This window comes from Ascaphus truei, chromosome 3 (genome assembly GCF_040206685.1).
Source record: "Ascaphus truei isolate aAscTru1 chromosome 3, aAscTru1.hap1, whole genome shotgun sequence".
NCBI classification, from domain to species: domain Eukaryota; kingdom Metazoa; phylum Chordata; class Amphibia; order Anura; family Ascaphidae; genus Ascaphus; species Ascaphus truei.
In genome coordinates this window covers 407,304,636-407,328,645 of record NC_134485.1, presented here as the reverse complement: position 1 = coordinate 407,328,645, position 24,010 = coordinate 407,304,636, and the positions used below count along the sequence as shown (strand labels likewise).

Here is a 24,010-nt window from a genome sequence, read left to right as displayed (position 1 = left end):
AAACCTAGTAACCGGACTCCTTGCAGGACTCCTCAGTTAGTCCTTGGAGCTACCATTCAGTCTCTGCTTGATCGGGAGAGGGCAGAGCACTCTCTTGATCACTTGCTCCTACATACCGTAGGCTTTGATATGGGGCTTTTAAAGAGTGCAGAGATTAGCAGCACTCCTCCACATGGCACTCTTTCCCTCATTTATAATAAAAATAGCAAATATGAATAGGAATGACACCTACAGTATTAATAGTGTATTAATATAAATAGATATTAATTTTATTGCCAGCACATCCCTAACCGCTTTCAATATCCTTGATGTATCCCATCTGGCCCCATTGACTTGTCCACTTCGAGTAGGAATTTCTCATCTGTAAATGGACATGTGTTCAATTCCTTTATATTTCTCCACCTTCAGCTGAGCAAAAATATACATAGTTTATACCATTTCCCAAAAATTTACATTATTTCCCTTTATTATGCTGCAGGTTTTTTTAAACATAACTTTTTCATATAACACTTTTCTCCCAATGGGACTCTTTGATTCACAATTACAGTATGGTGCGTGGTCAGCAGCATTGTATGTAGGATTTAAAAAAAATTTAAAGACATTTTTAAAGTAATGTAATTTAACAAGCATATTTTGTTTCTATAGCAACCATTTACAAAGTCACATCCCCTTCCTCTCCTGAAACAGGCGCTGGCACGCCCCCTTTTGAGCAATGCCCTCTCTCTAGCAGTGCACCAATTGTATCTAGTGACTGCCTGGTCACATGATCTTCCACACAACTTTGCATCTTGGTTCCTCTTCTGCTGCACAGTCCTCTTCGCCGATCAATCACAGGAGAACAGATTGATCAGCAACCCAGCTAATCACTTGTCAGTGTGTAGATTGTATTGATGCAGATATATATGTAACGGGTTTTCCCCCACCCAATCTCACATTGGCCCGTGTGGTCTAACCAGTCCCCATTACATGTTCGTGTCTGGTGGTGCACCTGTAGGCAACAGGGCTCCTTAGTCTCCCGCTTGATGGTATTAGGGGATGTCATCCAGACAGGCAGCTGAGGTAGTGTGTGCGAGTCCAACTTACATCATGTGCAGCACCTCCACCTCATCAGGATCTATGCTTCCGCAGGGAGATGGTCCTGGTGAGGAACTCCTTCTCAGTGGTGACTGCCACTGTTGAGTAATCTCACACTCACACAATGGGGTTTTCATTAACAAGGTCATCTTTATTGTAGATTGGGATGTAGCAGACTGCCCCATGCAGCTGCCGGCTCTAGCCGCACATCTCTTCGTGCTGTCCCTTTGCCAGGTACGCCCTCCCATATTGAAGTGGGATTCCATCTTCTCTTTGAGAGATCACCCCTGTGCCAGGTCCCTGGACACAGAGTGGCTTAGACAGACTTGATTGGTCAACCTGGACCGCTAGTTACGGCACTAGGGTCACAAAAGTGTTCCTACAATCCCTTATGCAGGAGCCTACACTCTACCAACTACTTCTCACTCCACTAACTGACAGTGTTGTGCCTTATATACTTCAGGAGGCAGGCGCATCTCTGATGTCACTGTCCAGGGACTCAGAGCATACAGCCACTCCCCTCCATACATAGGGCACCTCACCAGGGTGTGAGGGAAAACCTCCATAACTACTGCTGGCATACCTGTACTTATCAGGACTTACTGCCAACAGAGAGGAAAGTAGTATACCATTATTATGCATGGCTATATATATATATTTTTTAAAACAGCAGCTTGAACTGCTGCTTTAAGACAAACACATTTAACCTCCCTATGTGCCAAGTGCCCCAGAGGCACCGTCTGGTGGAATTTGTAATAATAAAAAATTACATCTATATTTAAGAGCCTACTGTACCTTACACATTACAGCTTGATTTCTTGACACCATATTTTAATAACATGTATCCTCCTCTTACTTTGTGATTGGTGGAAAATTCCAGCCTCTATAACGAACCTTTAAACTTTAACACCAGGAAGCAACGGACTGCTGAGCTCTCATCATCCCGTACCTTTATAAATGTAGCCCCCCTTTTTTCGACTACTATTGAGTTAAGGGGTTAATTGCCCTAATGTGTTAACTCTGAGGGCTCATGCAGGGTAACACCCTTCTCCCATCACATGGTAAAAGGTGATTTGGCAGAAAAGAAGCCATGCCCACGTTATGTCTGGTGCTCAGTGCTGTCACCATCAGGGAATATAAGACTGCCCTGAATGTTCTAGAACTCAGGTCTCTGGGAGTGACAGTTGAAGAGGTCACAACGTTAGCAATGTAACTATGTTTAAGTGTATAGTTAATGTATAGATATTTTATAGTGAGGGATCCAATTCAGTTTGCATCCATAGTCATGATACTATAGAAGTTTACAGGCTCACAGAAACCCTATGTCCTATAGGGGTTACCCAAATACTAGCTCTAGGACATAGTCAAATCGACCCTGCTAAGAGACCCATCGTTACCTCAGAGACAGAGTGCCTATTAGTGGCACGCAGTGCCCTAAAGCAGGATAATGGTCCTACAGTTCATGATACAGGTAGAGTGACCCAAAATGGGGCCCAATTGAGTCACAGGCGCTATTTAGAAGACGGTCACTTAAGATGACAGTAACAAGCTTAAATACCTCCATAGAGCATTACGGGTGATTGCTAATTATTGAAGATATCAATAGTACAAACACTGAAGATACAAGAAGTATGTCTACTGTGGATGTCGTCAATGTGTGAGGAGCACCGTGGGAGGCTGCCAACAAAGCTCTTGTTTGTACTATAAAAGTTCCTGGCGACCTTTATTATTCCACGAGCATATCTACGTCCAGCTTGCGTGGACCCAGCACCATGACAAGGTATGAGAGACTGAGCCCAGCCTGCGCGGACTCAGCACCCTGACAAGGTATGAGAGACTGAGCCCAGCCTGCGCGAATCCAGCACCCTGACAAGGTATGAGAGACTGAGCCCAGCCTGCGCGAACCCAGCACCATGACAAGGTATGAGAGACTGAGCCCAGCCTGCGCGAACCCAGCACCATGACAAGGTATGAGAGACTGAGCCCAGCCTGCGAGAACCCAGCACCATGACAAGGTATGAGAGACTGAGCCCAGCCTGCGCGAACCCAGCACCCTGACAAGGTATGAGAGACTGAGCCCAGCCTGCGCGAACCCAGCACCATGACAAGGTATGAGAGACTGAGCCCAGCCTGCACGGACCCAGCACCCTGACAAGGTATGAGAGACTGAGCCCAGCCTGCGCGAACCCAGCACCATGACAAGGTATGAGAGGCGGAGCCCAGCCTGCGCGGACCCAGCACCCTGACAAGGTATGAGAGACTGAGCACAGCCATGTACATAATCAACTGATGTAAACTCCTTAAGACCGGGCAAGGAGGGTTACATAAACCATAGAAGTCTCTATCTCCACAATCTTTCTAAGTCACTGTATAACCATAGCTTACCCTATGCAAAATTACTTATTCCCCTGACCAATAAAGGAAAGGGTATACTGTAATGATGCCATGTCTGCTCTGGCTTCCCTATTATTTTTTTCCAATCTGGCAAATTGGGATGGATATGCCGAGATTAGCCTGCCTATTGTGCTTCCCCTGTATATGGTCACTGCAGATTGCCGTCAGCTCTTCTGCCCCATCTTCAGCCAACGCATCAATCACCCAACACAAATCTTGCTCAGTGATCAATAAATTGAACGTCTCCAAACAAACCAATTAAAACCAACACTAATAATCTACAGAGTAATTAATAATGTTGCTAGTTGCCTCTTAAGATCCTCAAACCGAGATTCCAAAGAATTCACATGTTCATATCTCCCACAAAGACTTATAAGTGGCTGCAAGAAGCAAACCTATACCAGGCCAAATCTCCACGAGAGCTCAGCCAAATCCGTTCATGGTCTGAACACATTTGCATACTGTAGGTGAAAGAATAAAACATAAAAGAATGAAAACCTCTAACAAACTGTGGTGCTGTCCAGTAGTTAAGCAAATTACCTTACGTTTTATTAATTCCCTTTTCAAAGTTTTATTTTTTTTTAAAACATTTTTTTTTAAAACATTAGACATAGCCACGTTTCAAATGGTGTCCAAAGCAAAATAGCTGGCAACAAATAATGAATGGTAATTAAAACAGTAATTCCAGTATCACTTTACAACTAACCAGATGCCCCTCCAAATCTAGGAAGTGGCATTACCTTCATTCAAATGGTATTTAAAAGCGATGACAGGATACATAGGCTTATGGGAAGTTGCCATGGTTTTTGTGTGTGATAATTTAACAATGAAACAGTGTTTGAACAGCTCCTTTATTTTTTACAAATATGTCTGTTAATTAATATGCAGTGCTTCTTGATCTTTTCCCTGTCAGAGTTCAGTTAGTGATTACATGGCCGGGACCGAACCCTAGCCAACAAATGGAATTTTCATAGAACACACACAGTACGACGATAGGGCCACTGACCTGCCTGACCGGGACGGGTTGAAACGGGTCAATCTACTACATTTTTGGAAGGCTGGACACATTTCCATGAGAGAGCAATATATTCAAGATAGAGTAGAACCTGTGCCAAGAGCGTAAATCTATGATGGTTTATTTTAAAAGTCTTTAATGTCAATTCTGCAGACCTGAGTTAACCAGCACGTTAGCAATAGACCAAAGAGTATGCTTAATAACAAATAATAATGTAGGAGTAAAGAGGGAGATAAGCACTTGCTTTGTAAAATATGCTTAATTATGCCAGAATCAGAACAAATCGTACAAAATGAACATAATTAAATATCCAGTTGCCCATTGTAAGAGAACCTGCTCAATATATCCAACACAAATAAGTGCATGGGGTTTAATAAACAATATAAATATTAATCCTATAATTCAACACGATGTTTCAATGCTTTAGCTAATTGTGGCTTTTCAGTAAATTCTCTAAAGTGTTAAAAACGAGTAATTATTTCAATAAGGAGGTATTATATTTTTCAAATTCATCTAGTTCTAGGTAGGTCTGATAGCGAGAAATTGCGCAGATTCAAGCAAGACTCCAACTGTGTTCATTCAGTAAGAAAGGATTAGAAAGTCTATGAGATCGTAATGTCATGCAGTGACTATTACGCAGAGACAGGTCGGCTTTGGTTGGCACAAAAACTGTTTTGCAGGTGTTTCGCCAGTGATATGGCTGCAGCATTGTAGCATGTGTTAGCAGGAGATGCAGGCAAAAGAATCAAGCTGGCTATCGTTAGTTTGAACAGTAAGACGCTGAAATTAAAATGGATAGAATATGGACTACTTATGCTAAAGGAATATTGTTCTAGAATTTTTTTTAAAAAGTAATGCCATCCGTAAAAGATATGGTCATCTCTTTAACTTAACTGATGTCATAAGGTTAACACATTAGAAAATAAGAAAACAGAATGGAAGCAAATAAGTGGAGGATTTGTTTCTGTTAATTTGGTAATGCTCATATTAACTTTATTATTAACATTATTAATTTACAGTATAAGCATGGTCACGTCCTTCGTGCAAAAGGTACATCAGTGACGTTATGGGGCAAATACACACAATCACATTTCGAAAACAGAAAACACCAAAAAGCAGATAAAAATAGAGACACTGTCTCAAAAAGAGTGCTAGCCCTACTGTAGGTGAGCCACCGAGAGTAGGTGAGCCCCTGAGGGTAGGTGAGCCCCTGAGGGTAGGCGAGCCCCTGAGGGTAGGCGAGCCCCTGAGGGTAGGCGGGCCCCTAAGGGTAGGTAGTCATGTATCCTTAAACATAAACCTTCAGTCAAATCAGAGAAGGGCCATTTAACAGAAAAGGAAAATGATTGGTCTCTGCCCCATAATTATGAATCTCTCTAAAGCTTTATCATTATATTAATGTAACCATCTTTCCCTGGCTCCAGAAGGGTGTGGGGGTTGATGCTGGCTGGGCGTGGATGAAAGTAAAAATAGAAAAGGGCACCAGGAACTTTTATAAACCAGGAGTGTGTTTACTGAACACAGCCCAGAAACACTTCAATATATGTACACATATAGACAGTGATCATGATGACACAAACACATGGCAAGATAGAAGCTTTCAGGAACCATCCTCTAGTAGGTTCCGGTCCTACCCAGACTAGGTACTTATTTTGGTTACCAGCAGAAGAGGGATGAGATGGAAGTATCTTGCATGAATTCTGTAATGCCCCACCACCTATCGAGTGAGCCAATCCGACATACATTCAGGTTCCTGATTTAGCAACCCTACTGAAATGGACTGCACACGTCTTCCATATACATGAGCTTCCTGATCCTCTCTACAGGCACTTGCTTAAGAACAGGACACGTTACCAATGCAAAATAATAAATGGTGACATAGCTAGCAGCAGACTAGTAACTCATAAACCTATATACAGGACTTACATGAGAACCTCCATTAGAACTCAATACCTGAAATCTGTGATACAGGCGTGGCTATATATACATAAACATATTGCTAGTGTTGCTATTCATGTGACCGGATCACATACTGTACAAACAATCCGTAAACACGACCTAGCTTACCTGAAGACAATATTGCTGTGTGAACTGATGTTTTTTCCACCATACATCGTTGTAATCCATGACTCACGAGGCCGAATGCCCCATTGCTTAAAACACTCTTCAGAATAGGAATGGAGATCCCAAGGCTGTGGTTCAAACATGTCATTAACCCCATCTGTGCACATGGGCATCACCATTTCAGTGCAAGCCTGCAATGAACACAAAATGAGGATAAATCAATGTTCCTTTACTGCAAAGATATAAAGAACATGAGTGCAGAGAAGGAAGTATGTCTTTTTGCACCAGGGCAAGTTCCACCAACTGCACCCAGTGCAAGTTCCACCAAATGTGCCCTCCACCCCACAAATTTTTTTTTATAGAACCAAGGCACACACGCATTCTTTATCTCTCCTCCCCCAAACTTTCCCCCTGTGGAGCAAGGTGGTCTGTGCTGACGGCAGACACTGGGAGTTGTGACTGACTTCTGGGTCGGACCACTGGGGGGCTGTAAGGAACTCAAGGAGTTAAGCTCCCTTTGCAAGCATCAGGAGACTGCACTGGTGTCGAGTTTCCTACCTGAGCTGGGAGGTGGATATAATTTAACTCCTGATTGAGCTGGAAGTAACTGTTTGTCAGTGTCCCTGTTGGAGGCTCGTTGAGAGGATCACAGATCACAGAGCTTCCACTCTCAGGGATCCAGGTTTGTTGACCAGAAGGTTTTGCCTGGCAAAAGTGGGAAATCAAAAGCCCCACATAGCAGAGAAGCCTGCACGAACAGGGCAAAGGACGTTCATGACCTGCAGAAGGAGCTACATGGAGACACAGTGAAGGAACCCCGGCAACAGTACCAGATAAGAACTAAAACTATACTGCTGCTCCTAAAGACTGTTTTGTTTGCATATAATGGGACATGTTTTGGGGCTGGCACCCAGCTTAGCTGACGGCCCGTTAGATAGGGCTAAAGAAGTTATTTTCCCTAAAAGGGATAAGTGTTTGTTTTATGATTTGCTTTTGCCTTAAAGGGGCAGTAGCCCAAATGCATTAGTTGTTTATGTGGAGAATAAATTCACTCATTATTATTGTTTACCTAGAAATGCATGTGTGGACTCGTAACTGACCTCACCTACAGGCCACTCCGTCACAGGGGTCCACCCCCCTCTCCCTCTATCTCCCTCCCACCTGCTCCCCCATAACACTCTATGCCCGAAACAACTGCCCTGCTCGCCGCCATGAAGTTCTGCCTCTGCACCAGTATATCTTCTATGAGACCCTCAAAACTGTATTCACTCCATCATCAAATTGCATCCAGTTGTTATAACTGCAGAAAAGGAGTGCAAGTGACCAAGTTCAAATGATGAGTTAAAACGGATAATATAGCTGACTTGAGTAGGTCCACTGATTCTGTATCTTTCTTGTCCCAGGTTCCGCTGTGTAATTCGCCATGTAATTCAGCCGGGGCAAACTCCAAGGAGTCCATATAAAAATAAAATAAAAGATGGGAAGCTGAAAGTGAATGGTGGTGACCTTCCAAATGGAATGTGGGGAAGGCGGTACCATTCCAGACTAGCCTCGGTTGGTGTTATGTTGTGACAAAAATGGGGGTAATCAGCGCATTAATAAAGGCAGTGTGCTCGGCTGGTTACCCCTATTTCGTATTGGGGATGAAGGGGTTAATTTTTCATGCACGGTACGTCTTATTTTTCCCTCTGTCCCTTGTTGTCCCCATTTTGCAGGATTGTATGTGCTTGCAGTAGAGTACATCCCAAGCACACACATATGAAAAATATAATTGTGAGATAAGGGGAACATGTATGCACAATAAAGGGTGATTTTGCTGCAGGTTTTAAAAGGGACAAGCACGAGGAAGGTTTTTTTTCTCCTGTCATTAAAATGCACACAAGAACCAAATGTTTTGACACCTATTAACTGGGTCACTTTCCTATGCAAGCTTCAAAGATCACATGCTGGGCCAACGCCTGTGAGTCTCGGGAAGTGTTGCATATGAAAGCCCCAGAGTCAGGATGTGCAAATTGGTCAGGATGGATGCTAAATAGGAAATCCTGTTGACCATCTGGGCTAGTTCACACCCCGAGTTTCCCTTCCAACCTGAGAGGGGCCAGGTAAAGAGGGGAATGCACCTATGCTAAATAGCCAAGGTGGCATTGTTGCACAGACTCTGTGTGAACAGGAAATCCCTAGAGTGCCCACTCTCCAAACTGTGGGCAACTAGGGGATTGGGGAAGGAGAAAACTCCCACGAGGGGGATTGGGTGGATATGTTGGAGATAGGCTCTCAAACCTTATATATGTGCCACCCAGGCTATCCCCTCGTTTTTCATTCTACAATGTGAGCGGACTTCCATCACGCTTCTAACAGCGGATAAGAGCAGCAACAACCCTGGGACGCAAAGAGTCTTATCACATCGGAACCAAGGACATAACTCTGCACTAGGACTCCGTTATTGCTGGGGGTATCTATCAGACCCCAACGGACCAGAAAGAACTTTGTACCGTTCACAGAAGGATTGGGCTGGCAATTTGTGCTCTTGCAAAAGGACGGCATTTTAAAGGACAATATTCTGGTGCTTTGCCCCTTTCTGGACATTCTATTCCGTTTCTCCTTTCAGTAAGTATTTTTATTAAGTGTTTTCTAAGGTTGTCGTGTGTCTGTCTAGTAAGGAAATAAATGACAATTTATTTTGCTCAACTTGTATGCTCAATCTAAACCCAAAATATAAATGTGTTGATAATAGTTGTGTCCATCGTGACAATGGTGACCTTCCGATGTGCATTCACACTAAGGTACTGAATGGCTAGATGAGCATGAGTTGAGGGTATCCCTCGAGCTCCGGCAGATGTGAGCGGAGCAATCTGACTGGGTCCCTAGTTGGGGAAAATATGAGATATTTATCTGGGGTAATAAATAAAGCTGTGGCCATTCATTTCTCCCAAGAAGATGTATAGTGTGTTTATTGGGAATGGGAGAGGGGTCCAGATTGAGACACGGGTAAATCATGCACCTGTGCAGCCCCTAGTTGCTATTGTTTAGCATCGGTAATGTTCTCCAAGACTTCTCAATTACACCATCTTCTCTACAGAGAGAAATATTTCAAGTACTATAATAAACATAAAGGAAACACTCAAAACAAGAGTGTAAAACATCTCACAATGAAAAAAAGCTTTTTACCTTGTTTATTAATGACCATGAAATTGGCATAGAGAGCAAAGTCTCCATCTTTGAAGATGACACTAATTTGTGTAAGGAAGTATAATTAGTGCAGGATGTAATTTCTCTCCTGAAGGACTTGGTTAGATTGCAATCTTGGGCAGGTAAATGGCAGAAGAGGTTTAATACAGATTTAGGTTATGCATTTGGGAAACAAGACAATACAGGTGGCTTACAAATTAAATGGGGATAAATTGGGGGAATCCTTGATGGAGAAGGATTTAAGAGTGCTTGTAGACAGGAGGCTTAGCAATAGTGTACAATGTCATGCAATAGCTGCAAAGGCTAACAAGACCTTATCTTGTATTAAACGTGCAATGGATGGAAAGGAAGTAAACATTATTATGCCCCTCTATAAGGCACTGGTAAGACCACATCTTGAATATGGAGTACAATTATGGGCACCAGTCGTTAGAAAATATATTATGGAACTAGAGAGTGCAGAGAAGAGCCACCAAATTAATAAAGGGGATGGACAATCTAACTTATGAGGAGAGGCTGGCCAAATTAGATTTGGTTACATTAGAAAAGAGGCGACTAAGATGGGATATAATAACTATATACAAATATATTAGGGGGCAAGTACAAGGAGCTTTAAAAAGAACTATTCATCCCAAGGGCAGTTCAAAGGACTTAAGGTTGGAGGAAAGGAGATTTCACCAGCAACAAAGGAATGGGTTCTTTACAGTAAGAGCAGTTAAAATGTAGAAATCATTACCCCTCCAAGCCCCCCTGCTGTCTGAAGGCCCTTCCGTGGGCCATCAGCAGCCCCTCCAAGGCCCCCCACATGCCTGGTGAAGACCCCTCCATGGCTGTCTGAAGATTCCTCCTGGAACCTCCAGTCTCCAGCCTTCAAGGTAATGTCCTCCCTGCTCCTAGTCCTATACACTCCTCGGGCCCATACCTTCTCTCCTTCCCCAGGCCCATACCACCAGGCCCATACCTTCTCTGCCCCCGACGCCCACCCCCACAGGCCCATACCTTCCCCAACCCCCTCCAGGCCCATAACTTCTCTTCACCCCCCCACCCAAGCCCATACCTTTCTCTCCCCCCAGGCCCATAGGCCCATTTTTGTATATGTATTGGGGGGGGTGTATTTTTTATATGTATTGGGGTGGGGGAAATAATTTTTTAAATGATTTGGGGGGGTTGTTTTTTTTTATATGTATTGGGGGTGTCTTTTTTTTAAAAATGTATACATCCAATACATTAAAAAAAAATACACCCCCAATACATATAAAAAATACCCCCCCCCCAATATATATCAAAAATACACCCCCCCCCCTAATACATATACAAAAATGGGCCTGGGGGGAGAGAAAGGTATGGGCCTGGGGGGAGGGTGAAGAGAAGTTATGGGCCTGGAGGGGGGTGGGGAGGTATGGGCCTGAGAGGGGTGGGGAAGGTATGGGCCTGAGAGGGGTGGGGAAGGTATGGTCCTGGGGGGGAGGGGTAGAGAAGGTACGGGCCTGGGGTGGAGGGGTAAAGAAGGTATGGGCCTGGGGGGGGAGGGGTAGAGAAGGTATGGGCCTGGGGGGGGCATGGGCCTGGGAGGTTGGGGTGGGGGAGTAGGGGCCGGTGGGGTGGGAGATATGGGCCGAGTAGACTAAAGTGTATATGACTGGGAGCATGGGGGAGATTACTTTGAAGGCTGGAGACTGGAGGTTCCAGGAGGAATCTTCAGACAGCCACAGAGGGGCCTTCACCAGGCATGTGTGGGGCCTTGGAGGGGCTGCTGATGGCCCATGGAAAGGCCTTCAGACAGCCAGCAGGGGGGGCTTGGATGGGTAATGAATGCATTGTGGATGTATTTTTTATATGTATTGGTGGGGTGGAGGTTTTTTTAATATATATATTTGCGGGGGCAGAGTTTGGTATGTATTTAGGGGGGTGGCAAAGTATTTTGGTATGGATTGAGTGAGTGGGGTAATTGACAGATGGTGGGGGCGAGGGAGTGTAAGAGGGTGAGGGAGGGAGTGAGTGAGGAAAAGAAGATGGAAGAGCCAGACTCAGGGGAGAGAAATACATGTGAGGCCCCCCACCGGGATTGAGTGAGAGTTGGGTAATTGATGGAGGGGAGGGGTGGGAGGGGGAGAGTGAGAGGGGAAAGAAATACATGGGAAGAGAGAGGGAAATAGAGGGGGCTCGCGAGGTGTGAAATTGGGCTCACAAAACTGGGGGGGTGGGGGGATCCCGATCAGAACTGTAGTTCTGTGCCCCGGGAAATATGTTGGCGGCCCTGTCTTTTACAAAGCATTAGTAAGACCACACCTTGAATATGGACTATAATTTTGGGCACACTCCTTAGAAAAGACATTATGGAACTAGAAAGAGTGCAGAGAAGAGTCACCAAATTAATAAAGGGGATGGACAATCTAACTTATGGGTTGAGGCTAGCTAAATTAGATTTATTTACATTAGAAAAGAGGCATCTAAGAGGGGATATGGTAACTATATATATAAATATAGTCGGGGACAGTACAAGGCGCTTTCAAAAAAACTATTTATCCTAAAGACAGTACAAAGGACTCAGGGGCAACCCTTAAGGTTGGAGGAAAGGAGATTTCACCAGCAACAAAGGAAAGGGTGTGTTACACTAAGGGCAGTTACAATGTGGAATTCATTAACCATGGAGTATCTGTCGTCTAAATTTATCATAGGTTGAACTTGATGGACGCATGCCTTTTTTCAACCTCATCTACTATGCAACTATGTAACTACTATGTAACATAGAAGTGAGCACAGTGACCGTATTTTAGCTACTAAAAGAAAAACAGCCAGGGAATAACGGCCCATCAAAAATATGTTTCATACGCCAATACAGAGTCATCCAAATGTCAAAAGACATTACCTGATAGCCCCAGCCCAGGTCTCCAAGACTCGCAGTTGCAGTTTCAGATGTATTGAGGCACTGTGCCTGCCCTGTGTAGTTGTAGTAGACATTAACAGCCTGGAAAATATTCTGCAGCAACTGTTTATCAGCACATCCAGGTTCCTTCAAAAACTTGCAAACGACCTGCAGTAGGATACAGACATTGATAAATCAAATATATTATGGAAAGACAATTTCACCCACACCTCGACCCCTCTCATTTGAGAGAGGAGCCAGGCTGGAGAGTACACCAATATGTAGAAGAAGAAGGGGAAAAAAGTTGTGAAGTGCGCTAGTAATATTAATAATATGTGAATACAAATAATAAAGGTGTATAAATAAATATAACAAAGTGTTATACAAAAAAAGAGAATATGTAAATGAGGTGAATAAAGTTTAATCACACAAGTGATAAAGGGATTGTATAAATAAGTGTATTATCAGTTATTAATGTCAATTAACTATATAAGTAGAGAAAATAATTGTACATAACATATGTAAAAAGAAAAAAGGAGCACCCATACCCAAATATTTAGATTGCAAACAATTTAGTGATGATCGACATATACATTGAACTAGATAATAAACGCAGTAAAAAACACACAATATAAAAAGCACAAGATTGAATCGGGAACAGGCATGGATCTGTATACCTCATAGGAACGGGGTGACCAGCCCCACCCCCCTTCGGTGCACTGAACCTTATTACTCCTAGCAGGCCTTGTCCGGCACTTTGTGGAGGGGAACCAGGATCGCAAGAGCACTGAAATTTTCTCTGTTGGAGATAAGGAAGTCTGCAGCCCCAGCGGAGCATACCAGGAATTGCTACAAGGGATTTCATTAACACACACATTCCCAGCAAATCAAACCCCAGACCCACCACACACATACATAAATAAATACATATATATAGTCAATGCTACATCCAATTTGACAAAATATATATGGTAATAAGCAGTGGTTGACAAATCACCAAAAAATCTACTCGCCACACAAAAAAATCTACTCGCCACCTAGTACCAAACGTGTGCTGCTTGGGCCAATATTTACTCGCCCGGGGGTTAAATCCACTCGCCCGGGACGAGCAAATGTATAGGTTTGTCGAACACTGGAAAGTTAAATACTTCAATAATAATATTTTCTTCGTTATTTAGTTAAACCCTTTGGCCAAAGCACTATAAGCCGTGCATGTCAACGTCATAGCATAACCAAATTTGCAGGTCCTAATACTGCACTGTGTACCTTCCCTTTTACCTCTGTATGAGGAGGAACAACCATAGTAGGTCCTGTCCATACAGCAAAATGAAGAAAGAAAAAAGCTTGCACGTTAAAAAGGTGGGGAGGAGTGTGCTCTGGAGGAGGGGCAACCTACCTCCAAAAAACTGTTGCCAGTTAAAAATGTAATTAACACACACATTCCCTGCCACAACCGCAGCTCCAGACTCTGGATAAGGGCCGTTCTATACAGCATGCGGCCGTCCGTTCCTATGAGAACGCGCGTGCACGTGCCGCATGCTTTCCGTGTATATAGAACCGGGAGCTGCAGGTAAGTGTATATGCGTGTCTGTGTGTGTATATGTTGTGTGAGTGTAAGTGTAAGATTAAGGGGAGTGTAAGTAAGATTTTTTTAAATTAAAAAAAAAAAGTTTAACAATTTTTTTTTTGTGTGTGCATTTATTTACCTCCCCTCCCCCCCACACACACACATCCATACAAACACGCATACATGCATACATGCATACATACATACATACATTTGAGCGCAGGCAGCGGCGCGAAAAGATGAATTTCTTCATCTTCGCCGCTGTCTGTCGGCTCCCCTCTCCCTGCCGTGCGCGCGCTCGGCACATCTATAGAAAGGCTGACTAACGTCAGCCAACTAAAAATCCACGCGCGCGCACGGCGTAGCACGCGCCCGGCACTATAGAACGTGCTGTCCACAGATACTTTTCACCAGTTCATTAACTGCAGGATTAGCAAGGAGATCAACACCAATCCTTTTTCCTATAAATCAGATTGATCTTTATCCAGATTGTGTGGTTTGATCACCCACACTATATACAGTACACTTTACATGCTCTGGACAAATAGGCATGCATGACTTTTAGTAACATCCAATCCACTAATTAGAGTGGCACTATCAGTGTTTTAGGCTATTACTTGCTTCAACCAAACTGTATTTGTATTTTATTCCACACCATTTGTTTGGTTTCTGGTTACAAGCAGATACATTGTTCAATCTTGTGCTTTTTATATTGTGTTTTTTACTGTGTTTATCTGGTTCAATTTATATATCGGTCATCAGTAAATTGTTTGTAATCTAAATATTTGGATTATGGGCGCCCCCCCCCCCCACCAATATGTCAATATGTAGGCAGGAGACAATGGGTTCTGATAGCAGATAATGAAGTAAACCAGTGGGGCTCAACTCCAGTCCTTAAGCCCCCACAACAGGTCAGGTTTTCAGAATATCTCCGCTTCAGCATTGATGGCTAAATCAGAGTCTGAGTCAAAGACGGAGACATCTGTGCTGAAGCAGAGACTGATTGAGCCACCTGTGCTGGAGCCGGGATATCCTGAAGACCTGACCTGTTTGGGGTCTTAAGGACTGGAGTTGAGCACCCCTGAAGTATACCAGTATCCACTCTGGAATTAGTCCAACTATTGCTAAACACTCTTATGAAGAATGGTTGAACAAAAAGTTGAAAAATAGTAGGCTTAAGGGAAATTGGAGTAAGGAATTATTCACTGAGAAGGTAGTATATTCATTGAACAGCTTCCCAGCAAAAGGTGGTAGGGTCTTGTACAGAAATTCAGAACAGTGCAATATTAATGATTACAGCACAATAGCGTGAAAGCTGCCAATTACTTGAATGGCAGATGAGTAAAGCATTTGGAGCCAAAAGTGCTTTAAAAACACCAGGAATTAAAGAGTCAACATATGCTGTCCAGCTGTTTATATGCAATCTTGTTTTGCCAAATGGTTATTAAGGGGAATAAATATTTATGTATATACATACTGTATATCTAGCTAAAATGACCACAAGTGGTTGGTGATTAATTGAACACAGTGATCAATTCGAACAACAATTTTACTGCTTAGTAACAAATGAACCATCACTGTCAATGTTTCAGGATAGATATATATGTTACTGCATGTGTATCATTTTGTAGCTTCTTGTGTTACCCGAATTGGCGAAGCAGGTAGAGGCTGCAAAAAGTTGGCAGCATACGGATAGTCAGCCATGGCCAGGTTAGTCCAAGTTTCAATCAGCCAACTTTTGAGCATTGCAACGTCATCCTTGGTTTTCAATGCATTGCACAAATGAAATGTCTTGGACAGAGAGAGCAATCCTTCATCTAGCAAAAAGATAGAAGACTAGTTAGAATCATGTAGTCAGACAATTAGTGGATGTAATGAAGGAACATGATGGCAACCTTCCACCCTGAATCAGTTAGATCTTTCCACCTAGAATATCAGGAAATCAACGTTTAATATGTCCTGGACTGGAGATCTCCCAGTGGTAATGTTCCGAAAATGAAAACCTAACCATGGGTGACAAGAACATGCAGTGTTTGTTGTAACTAGCCTTTCTGTTTAAAAGATGATTAATTAACATGCGTCCTCCAAAAGATTTCATCAATGGATAATCCACAGATTTGTATTAACAATAATTAGGGAAGCATAACACTCCCAGACTCGGACTTGTAAACATCCATTCACTCGTCAAAAAAAAAAAAAAAAAAAATCTTATTTTTTTGGTGTGCTTGACACTGTTTTGCTCATGGCTGTTAATCCATGACCGGACCATTAGTCTTAGCACCCATTTTTGCTATTCTCCTTTACCATAGACCCCTTTTAGGGGCATCAAAAGTGGCTTGACCTGATTCCCCCTCTCCTTTATAATCTTTATATTAAACATTCCAAGCAAGTCTAGAATTGCTATTTGCAGCATCCCCCCAAAAATGCATATTTTACTATAAATAATAATTAATGCATTTTCAAGCAACATGTTGTGCTGATCTACTTCCACCTTTTTCAACATTTTTAATTTTTTGCTGAATTTTCACCTTTATATTATTTACCCGGCATTTGAAACATGGCAACCCCTGCTGTTTTAATTGTGTTATTATTATTGTTTATTTATAAAGTGCCAACATACTCCACAGCACGGTGCAGTGGGGGTACAGAGTTTTGTATACAGTATTACATACTAAATAAAGACAAACAAGCGCAAACAGATACAGTACAAAAGGTAATGAGGACCCTGCTCATGAGAATTTATAATCGAGAGCACAGATAGGCAACTCCAGTCCTCAAAAGCCACCACCAATGTCACATTATAAGGATATCCCTGCTGCAGAACCGATGGCTCCATCAGTGCCATCTGTGCTGATGCAGGGATATCCCTAAAGCCTGACCTGTTGGTGGCCCTAGAGGACTTGTGTTGCCCAGCCCTGATCTAGAGGACAAGTGTGCTTGGTAGCATGCATTTTAACCTCACAGAGAGGAAATTGCCATAAAACTGATAAAGTAGTAAAGATATTGAGGTTTGCGGGTTGAAATCCGAAATGTTGGAGTTTGTTTGGATGTCTGATTTGAAAACAAGAACAAATGTTCATAGCATACAGTAGCAATGAGCAGGATTGAGAATGCCACTCAATGCACATCTTGACACATGTATGTGCACTTGGGCCAGCGGTTCCAGGGACCTCTGTGGGAAGTGTGAGCAGGTAGTCTCCTTGGTGTCTCAGATTGCTGAAGAGGCCACTTGCAACTTTGAGGGACATTGACAAACTTAAAAAGAAGTTTATTGCTTACTGAGCAGTCCCTGGCTGGGACTAGTGGTGCAGAGAGTGGAGCTGAGAGTGAAGACCAGGAAGGGGTAGGTAGCTGGGTAACAGAAGAGGGACACAGGGGGAAGAGGCAAGCAAGTTCTGTGCTGACCCAGCCTAATAGATTTGCCAGATTGAGTGAAGATATTGGGGGTGTCAGGGCAAGAATATCAAGGTTGGAGGAGGCCGATTCCTCTAGCAGCCAAGGGAATAGTTCCCCCAGCACAAAGGGAACCAAGAAAGGTTGTGGTGGTAAACGCCATTATTAGGAGGGTAGAGAGGGAAATCTGTTGCCGTGACTGGAGGAACCAAACAGTTTGTCTCCCTGGTGCTTGTGTTTGCAAATTGCGGATCGGGTAGACAGATTGTTGGGACTGACCCGGCGGTCTTGGTACACGTTGGCCCCAATGACAAAGTTACAAACAGATGGAGGGTCCTAAAAAAATATTTCAGGGATCTAGGCTGAATATTTAAGGCAAGGACCTCCAAGGTAGTAATTTCAGAAATACAACCAGTGCCATGTGCTACCCCAGGGAGACAGTTGGAGCTTAGGGAGGGTAATGCATGGCTAAAAAGGTGGTGTAGGAAGGAGGTTTTCAGGTTTTTACAGCACTGGGAGTCTGAAAGGTGCTATCTTTATAGTAGTGATGGATTGCACCTTAATGAAGAGGAATATTCTTAGTTTGGGGGGGGGGGAGAGAGAAGGTTAAAAATGTTGGAGGAGATTTTAAACTGGGAAGGAGGGGAGAGGGACAAGAAAGGGGTGATGAACTAGACAGATTAGATAAGAATGGGGTAATAGCTAGAGGCCATGGAGGTAGAGTTGGGGGAAGTGGGAGCTCAGCAAGTAGGGAGGTAGCCAAAATTAAATACAGATAATACTAGAAAACTTCTAAAGACTAAATCCAGTTGGAGTGGAAAGGCAGGAGCAGATAAGATAACAATAGGACAGACCTGGGGAAAAAAACAAAATGCATACTTGCTAATGCAAGAAGCCTGACATAACATGGAGCTTGAATTAATAGCTACAAGGGAGCAGTACGATATCATAGGCATTACTAAAACATGGTTGGATGAAACTCATGACTGGGCAGTTCATTTAGAGGGTTATTCCCTTTTTTGGAGGGATCGAGCAAATAGAAGATGTGGGGGAGTATATGTTAATATAATGTTTACATGTTAAACCAGACTTAAAACCTATAATAAGGGAAAATGTTTATGAAGGGAATGATAAACAAAGATACCTTGTGGACAGAAATTAACAGTGGAGGTACAATGAAAATGTTTGCAGGGATATGCTATAAACCACCAAATATCTGAGATTAAGGAAGCCGAAATAACACAAAAAAACTAGGTCATTATGGATTATGTTAACTACTATCCAGACATAGACTGGGGCAATGAGATTAGCATTACAACAAAAGGAGGAAAAGCAGTCGATCGATGCTGCAGCCGCTCCAAAACACTGGGACTCACCAGGTAAAATTTAAAAGTGAAGTTTTATTCTGGTTACATTAAAATAGGAGACACTCAGGACAAACAAAAATAGAAGAACCTCCTCCCACGCGTTTCGGGCATGAACTGCCCTTTCTCAAGGTTCTTCTATTTTTGTTTGTTCTGAGTGTCTCCATTTTTAATGTAACCAGAATAAAACTTCACTTTTAAATTTTACCTGGTGAGTCCCAGTGTTTTGGAGTGGCTGCGGCATCGATCGATTGCTTGTCCTCTGATACTCCGGATCGAGCCCGCGCCGGGGAGTGATGTCACTCACGTGGACACAGTGGCACGAGGAGAGAGAGAGTGAGAGCAACGGACAACGGAGGACAGCTTCATCGTGAGTACTTGCAACTCCAGGCTGATCCTTGCCACTCTGCACTTTATTATATGGACATTGCTTTGTCTTCATTCAGTAGCAGCTATCTCTCCGGTACTCTCTCCCTCTTATGCTCCTCAATCTCCATTTCGTTCACCATGGGCTTATGCCAACAGGTATATTGCCTTTGAGCTTTTCAGATGGTTCTTCCCATTTACAACAAAAGGAAACAGGTTTTTGGGGGTGCTTAAAGACAACTACATGGCTTAAATTATTGAGGAACCAACCAGGAGAGGGGCAATACTGGATGAAATGTAGAAGCAATAACAAATATTCATGTCCGGGAATATCTGGATAACAGTGATCATAACATGGTCTGATTTGAAATAAATTATCAAAAAACATAGTAGATAGGTTCAACAAAGACTACATTTTTTAGAAAGGCAGATTTGAATAAATTGAGGAATAATCTAGAAGGAATAATTTGGGATGATTTTGAAGGGAAAGATGTAGAGGATAAATGCGCCGTCTTTAAAACATTGTTAGAAAAGCACACTCATCAGTGTATACCATTGAGTAATACATTTAAAAGAAACAAGTCTACAGTGGTGTAACAACCGCTCAGGATGCCCAGGCTACGAAGAGTTTTGGAACCCCCCCCCCCCCCCCCCTCTCAAGCAGTTATACAATGAAAATGATTTCCAGGGGGAGAGAGCAAGACATCTGTAACAGAGCAGCCCTCCTTCATCAACGTTATGCTGCTACGTCGGCAATGGCGATGTGACGTCACATGGTGGTGTGTTGCCACGACAACGCGTTGACACATGACGCAGTGATGTCATGACATCATGGACGCCGCAACGGTGCCCGGGGGCCCCACGGCGACTCTAAACAAATGTGGCTAAATAAACAGGTAGGGGAGGAAAGGGAAAGGAAAAGGCATTTAGATTCTTAAAGTCAGAAGGGACGGAGGGTTCATATCAGAATTATAAAAATTATGTAAAAGGGTAATTAAACTAGCAAAAATTTTAAATTAAAAAAAGGAGCGCACTAGAGAGTAAGATCAATATTAAGATCAAACCTAAGAAGTTCATGAAGTACCTTAATATTAAAACAATTAGAGAATCACATGCAGGACCCCTTCAGTGTGTGATGGGCTGGCAAATTATTGGAGATAAGGAAAAACCAGTAGGTATTAAATAAAGGACTTGGCTGTATTTACCAGAAAATAATTAATTGCAACAGTAGTGCCGCCGCAGGAGGAAGCCACAACCTCTATATTAACAAACAATTGGTTAACTGAGGAAGAAGTTCATAGGCGGCTTAATAAAATTAAAGTAAACAAGGCACCTGGCCCCGATGGCATAAATCCAAGAGTTCTTAAAGAGTTAAGTTCAGTAATAGCCAAACCATTACATTTAATATTCAAGGACTCCATTTCCATAGGCTCAGTACCCCATGACTGTCGTAAAGCAGAAGTTGTGCCTATATTTAAAAAGGGAGCTAGATCACAACCGGGGAATTACAGACCTATAAGCCTGACATGAATAGTAGGGAAGCTATTTTAAGGTTTAGTACAGGATAATATTCAGGAATACCTAAAGGGAAAACAAAATTATTAGTAATAGTCAGAATGGATTTATGAAGGATAGATCGTGCCCAAACAAACCTTATTCGTTTCTTTGAGGAGGCAAGTAGGAATTTAGACCAGGGTAATGCAGTTCCTGTGATCTACTTAGATTTTGCAAAGGCTTTTGATATAGTTCCACACAAAAGGTTAGAGTAAAAAAAAAAAAAAAAAAAAGGGCAAATTGGACTCGGCAAAATTATTTGAACCTGGATTGAAAACTGGTTCAAGGATAGATAACAAAATGGTCATAAATTGAACTTTTTCAGGTTGGACTAAAGTTGTGAGTAGAGTACCTTAAGGATCGGTACTGGGAACCCTGCTTTTTAACTTGTTTATTAATGACCTTGAGGTTGGCATAGGGAGCAAATGACACTACATTGTGTAAGGTAGTAAAATTAGAGCAGGATGTAATTTCTCTCCAGAAGGACTTGCATAAACTGGAAACTTGCGACAGGTAATTGGCAGATGAGGTTAATACAGATAAATGTAAGGTTATGCATTTGGGAAACAAGAATATACAGACTACTTACAAATTAAATGGGGATAAATTAGGGGAATCCTTGATGGAGAAGGATTTAGGAGTACTTGTAGACAGCAGGCTTAGCAATAGTGCCCAATGTCAAGCAGTAGCTGCAAATAAGATCTTATCTTGCATTAAACGGGATATGGATGTTAGGGAAGCATAATTATGTTGCTGTATAAAGCACTAGTAAGACCACACCTTAAATAAGGAGTACCGTTTTGGGCATGACTCCACAAAAAAAGACATTATGGAACTAGAAAAAGTGCAGGGAAGAGCCACCAAATTAATAAAGGGGATGGAAAATCTGATTTATGAGGAGAGGCTAACTAAATTAGATGTGTTTATATTAGAAAAGAGGTGTGTAAGAGGGGATATGATAACTATATACAAATACAGTACATGCAGGGTCAATTTATGGAACTATTCATCCCAAGGGCAGTACAAACGACTCGGGGTCATCCCTTTCATCCCTTAAAGTTGGAGGAAAGGAGATTAAACAAGCAACAAATGAACGGGTCCTTTACAGTAAGGGCAGTTAAAACGTCAAATTATTCATGAAGACTGTGATGATAGATACAATCTACAGTCATCAAAAAAAAGTTTGGACATCTTTTTAGAAAGGAAAGGTATACAGGGATATACCAAATAAGTAAGCATGGAAAGGATGTTGATCCAGGGAGAAATCTGATTGCATTATTTGGAGCCAGGAAGGAATTTATGTTTCCCCTTATGAGATATCATTAGATAATGTCTCACTGGGGTTTTTTGTTTGCCTTCTGGATCAATACACTGTAAGTACGGATATAGTATAAAGTATCGGTCATCTAAATTTAGCATAGGTCGAACTTGATGGACACGTATGTCTTTTTTCAATTTCATCTACTATTCAACTATGTATTCAAGCAAAATAGTTGCCAAAATGCGAGAGGCTTGTCATCCGATTTCTTTATTTTATTTTAATTAATGGAGCATACGTTTTTTGTTTGTGAACACAAACGTTCCCAAATTTAAAGCACAAAAGTTTGAAATAAAAGGAAAATGTTCTGCTCAATTTAAGTTATCCCAATAATTACTTACCAATCCAAAACCAAATTGTGTTCTAGCAAAATACAAAACAATTTTAGAACCAAAACCCCAGTGGAAGTGTCAACCATTAAAGAATAGTGGGTTGCTAAAAACAGCAGCAAAAGGACTTTACAGTGATTAAAAGACATTTATGACGAGTAGAGAGGATTGCTGCTTTATAGAGTTGTAAGACGCAGTCGTGTTCCTACAGGGGGGGTCCCAAATTTGGACTTCCAAACTTGCACCAAGAGGCTGGCTATCCGTGCTGCAATTTGGAACATTTAATGGAGAAAAGGAGGCGTTGTCCCAATAGCAAGAAAGGAAACACTGGGAAACACTGGAGGAGAGAGAGCAGGGACCGGAGGAAACAGAGCAGAGGGAGTGTTGGATGAAAAGGGAAGAGGAGCTGCTGGAGAACAAAGGGAAATATAATAAAGGAAGAGACTGGAGAAGAGGGAAATAAGAAAACAGGCTTCAGGAGGGGACAGAGAATCAGCGAAGGTGCTGTATAAGGGGCAAGAGTGGAAGTGGAGGGGAAGGAGATTGTATGAGATCTAGATCATAAATTATCACGAGCAGGGTCCTCATTACATTCCATATGTGCTTGCGCTAGTTTTGTATGTCATTCTGTTTCCCTAATTCTATTCCCCCCTTGGTACCGCGCCGTGGAATATGCTGGTGCTCAAGAATAACAAGCATCAAAGTAAGTGTGTGTGTTTGTCTAGGTGTGTATATGTGCATAACTACATTTGTGTGTTTATAGAAGTATGCTTACAAGCATGTGTTACTCCTTGAAAAATTGTGTTATGAAATGCGTAGGAGGACTTTTTTTACTTGTGTCAGTGACCTAAATAAAGTACATTTTTATATTTTTCTAATTTTGTTTCCCGTGCAACTTCTTGGGGTTGCTGCGCTGATCACCTTTAGTTTGCATATCTACTTCAAAGCGAGTGTGGATATCAGGTGCCTGTATAGACTCAAGTTTTACTCCCCAAGCAATGAGCCTTGCTGCCCCAGGTATGAAAACCTAGGAATGCCACTGTCCAAACATTTGTACAAAATGAAATCCAAGAATGTTAATTCCCCAGATCCCCGAAGCTTTCCCTAGGCTTAATTCTTACCTGTTTCTGCCATGCGGTTAATGGCTGCCCAAGAGTTCAAGATGCTTTGGGAACATCCTAATCCCCCATCCTTAAAATCTTGTGTCACTATTTTATAAAATTCATTGCAAGGAACTAAATTCTCAAATTGCCAGATAGGAGCAGAGGCCGCCAGAGCTCTATGGGAAGAAAAGAGAAGAGAAAGTCGTTTCTAGCAACTAGAAACTGGGTCGCCAACTTGAATTACAGAAATCTAAATTACATTTCCCTCCATCATCAAGGTTCTTAAAGTGGATTAAATAACCTGGACATAGTCCAGGCCCATGTATCCTATTACTGTATATCCTATCCTAATGAGGCTGGTAAACTCTCCAGGTATACTCCTTTACTTACTACTACTACTACTACCAGACTTAC

General features: G+C 42.4%; 1 protein-coding gene across 2 annotated transcripts in view; it reads right to left on the bottom strand.

Moving 5' to 3' along the window:
* PRCP (prolylcarboxypeptidase) overlaps window positions 1–24,010 on the bottom strand; it is a 62,700-nt gene that overhangs the window by 5,667 nt on the left and 33,023 nt on the right. For both annotated transcript variants that reach the window (XM_075592605.1, XM_075592604.1), the window contains exons 5-8: window positions 23,615–23,772; window positions 15,814–15,986; window positions 12,606–12,770; window positions 6,551–6,738 (exon numbers count right to left, since the gene is read on the bottom strand). In XM_075592605.1, coding sequence (XP_075448720.1) covers window positions 6,551–6,738; window positions 12,606–12,770; window positions 15,814–15,986; window positions 23,615–23,772 — 684 coding nt within the window. The remainder of the gene's footprint in view (window positions 1–6,550; window positions 6,739–12,605; window positions 12,771–15,813; window positions 15,987–23,614; window positions 23,773–24,010) is intronic.